Below are 2,530 nucleotides of genomic sequence, written 5' to 3' on the forward strand. Positions count from 1 at the left end.
TTTTTAACCTAATAGTTATATACTTGCCTAAGTGTTAGGAGGCAAGAGAGCTTTTGGCCACCATTGTATTCTTATTTTCAGCAGAGAGTTTTAGGAGAGAAAATCATAGAGAGATTTGTGATTGGAACTCCATTGATTCATCTATTCTATTCTATGCAGTTTTTATCTATATTTTGTGTCATGAATTGCTTAGCTATGTCTGAGTAGTTCACTTGTTAGATTCAGGGTTCAAATAGGTTAAAGGGATTAGCCCCAACTATAGATTTGCTAAGTTGTGATATTCATTGATTGATTGTTCATTAATGCTTGTTTTAGCCTTGCTAACTAGAACATGAACCTAGGAATTAGCATGAGTCAAGCATCCTTGACCATCCTGTCCTGAATCTAATATGTCATGCTAGGACTGCTAGAGAGATGCTAACCGCTGATCTAGGAGACTAGTGAGCATTATCAACCTGCGCCTAGGGCTTAGCTAGAAGCATCGATCGATATTGTCTTCTGACAATCGAACGATATTGCGAAAGGTGTATCGATCAATATCCCTATAGGATCATCGATCGACACTTTCCTGTGATCAAAACACGACAGTTGAGATCCAAGATCTAGTTAGTTAACCAGTGAAACATTGTCATCGCTGATCATTGTGATTAAGGAGTTGAGCTTTAATATATCATGCATGCAACTGTTAGGCATCTATAGGATTATAATCTCCAACACCTGAATGGAAACCCTGCATCTAATATCTTTCAATAAGTTACACCCCCAATCATCTTGTTAGTCGAGCAATAGACTTGCTCAATTAGGATTGTTATTTACTTTTAAACCATAAAACAACAAACACTTAGAATTAATACTTTGACTAGATTTAATAGGTTCTCTAGCTCCTTGTGGATTCGATCCCCATAAAGAAAAGAGTTGGCTTTAAAACTTCCCTGCGAGCTTCCTCGTTTACAGACAGAACCGTGCATCCAAGAAATGTTATGACACGAGATTCTGTTCCGGAGAGGAGTGGATCAAATACTTCAATGTTGTTGCCAACCCAATCAAACTCTCTCTTCATCAAGATTGCAATGCTCATTTGAAACCTTGGTTTTTGACGAGACTCAATGCTGCCTATACCGTAAATCACCATCTGCAGCTGTGTTTCAGAGCCTGACATGATGTGAATGTAAAACTCCGAGCTCTCGATTTTCTTCATAGAGATTTCCATTTGTTGTTTCAGTCTCTCTTCCCTCTGATGATCGATTTCAAGATCATGCCCTTCTTTTTCTTGACCTTTACGTTTTGGTTTCGTTGTTTCATGTCTTTCTTCTGTCCACTCACTATTACTACTTACAATAGCCATGTTCTTTTCATAGACGCAGCGACAGCGTCCGCGTTAAAGAAAACGAAAATACAAAGGAAACAGTTTTTTAACGCCATCCTCATTTAATTGGTGTCGCTACGTTTTATAAATAACCACCGCATCCTCCATTTTTTCTGACGCCGGATTTTACAGCGTCACAAATCTCCGTTAATTTTAAGTGGTCATGTTGTTAGCGTCTTATTCTATAGACAGTTAAATGAAGGATTCATTCACGATCAAGTGTATTTTTTAAGACGCCGGACGCTGCCGCCGCGTCTACAAAAAGAACAGGGCTAATGTTAACAACAAATACCACCTAGCTACTGCTTAATTATAGAGAGAATAATCAAAATTACAAATAGGACAACCTTGATGATGACGTCTGAGGCTTCGAGGTGCTAGCAACAACATCAGACGACAACTTTCCCTGTTATATAAGTTGTCGTGATTAATAATCAAACTAATAAATTTCCCGACCAAACAAAAACAAAAACAAAAATAAGTAGATTATATAACCTGAATATCAGTTCCGGAGACAAAGTGGTCTGATCAGTTCTCTTCAGACTCTTATCTGATTTGATAGGCAACGAGACTTGAGAGCCTAGTGTATTCTTCGTGCGACGCAGCGCGGCCAATCTGGGCGGCAACAAGAACCATCACCATTCATATAGATCTATATGTATACTGCTAATTAATTAATTAATTAATAAGTATCAAAAATTAACGGACACCTCTTTCGTTGTAAGCATCTTTCTCCGACTGAGAGAGGTCGGAATAGAGAACGGCGAGGACGTGGTAACCCTATGGGTCTACAACGCCCTGTTCCCATGCCCCGAGTCTTTCCCATGATTAACCCTGCCTCCTAAACAAACTGAGCAAGTCGGAAACCCTAGCTACATTCATATATATACACAAAACGTTTGGGCCTATAATTTGTTTTAATAGCCAGACTTGTCTTCATTACAACTATTTTTGAGCGGGTGACTAAACCTTAAGCATCGCTTTGCTTCATTTAATACTATAATGTTTTGAGTTTGGCAAAAAAGAAAAAAAAAAGAGGCAAATTTCAAACCAAATCAAAACCAAATTGTCCCAACTATTTGGTTATTTTTTAGCAACCCAAAATGTTTGGTTTGATTCTATTTAAAACTTAACCAAACCAAAAGGCCAAAATGTTAAATATAT

General features: G+C 38.0%; 1 protein-coding gene and 1 long non-coding RNA gene across 2 annotated transcripts; both read right to left on the reverse strand.

Annotated features, from left to right (window-relative positions):
• Window positions 1–877: 877 nt before the first annotated feature.
• On the reverse strand, window positions 878–1,345 carry LOC106324451 (protein SENSITIVITY TO RED LIGHT REDUCED 1-like). Its single transcript, XM_013762414.1, has one exon. The coding sequence runs from the start codon at window positions 1,343–1,345 to the stop codon at window positions 878–880; it is 468 nt and encodes a 155-aa protein (XP_013617868.1).
• Window positions 1,346–1,645: 300 nt separating this feature from the next.
• LOC106326631 lies at window positions 1,646–2,201 on the reverse strand. Its single transcript, XR_001267289.1, has 3 exons — window positions 2,077–2,201; window positions 1,862–1,981; window positions 1,646–1,772 (listed from the first exon to the last, which is right to left on the reverse strand). It is a non-coding gene; the product is annotated as an uncharacterized LOC106326631 (long non-coding RNA).
• Window positions 2,202–2,530: the final 329 nt, after the last annotated feature.

Source organism: Brassica oleracea, chromosome C2 (assembly GCF_000695525.1).
Source record: "Brassica oleracea var. oleracea cultivar TO1000 chromosome C2, BOL, whole genome shotgun sequence".
NCBI classification, from domain to species: domain Eukaryota; kingdom Viridiplantae; phylum Streptophyta; class Magnoliopsida; order Brassicales; family Brassicaceae; genus Brassica; species Brassica oleracea.

Excerpts from the sequence above, each read along its gene's own strand:
- LOC106324451 (XM_013762414.1), bottom strand. The coding sequence starts at position 1,345 with ATGGCTATTGTAAGTAGTAATAGTGAGTGGACAGAAGAAAGACATGAA.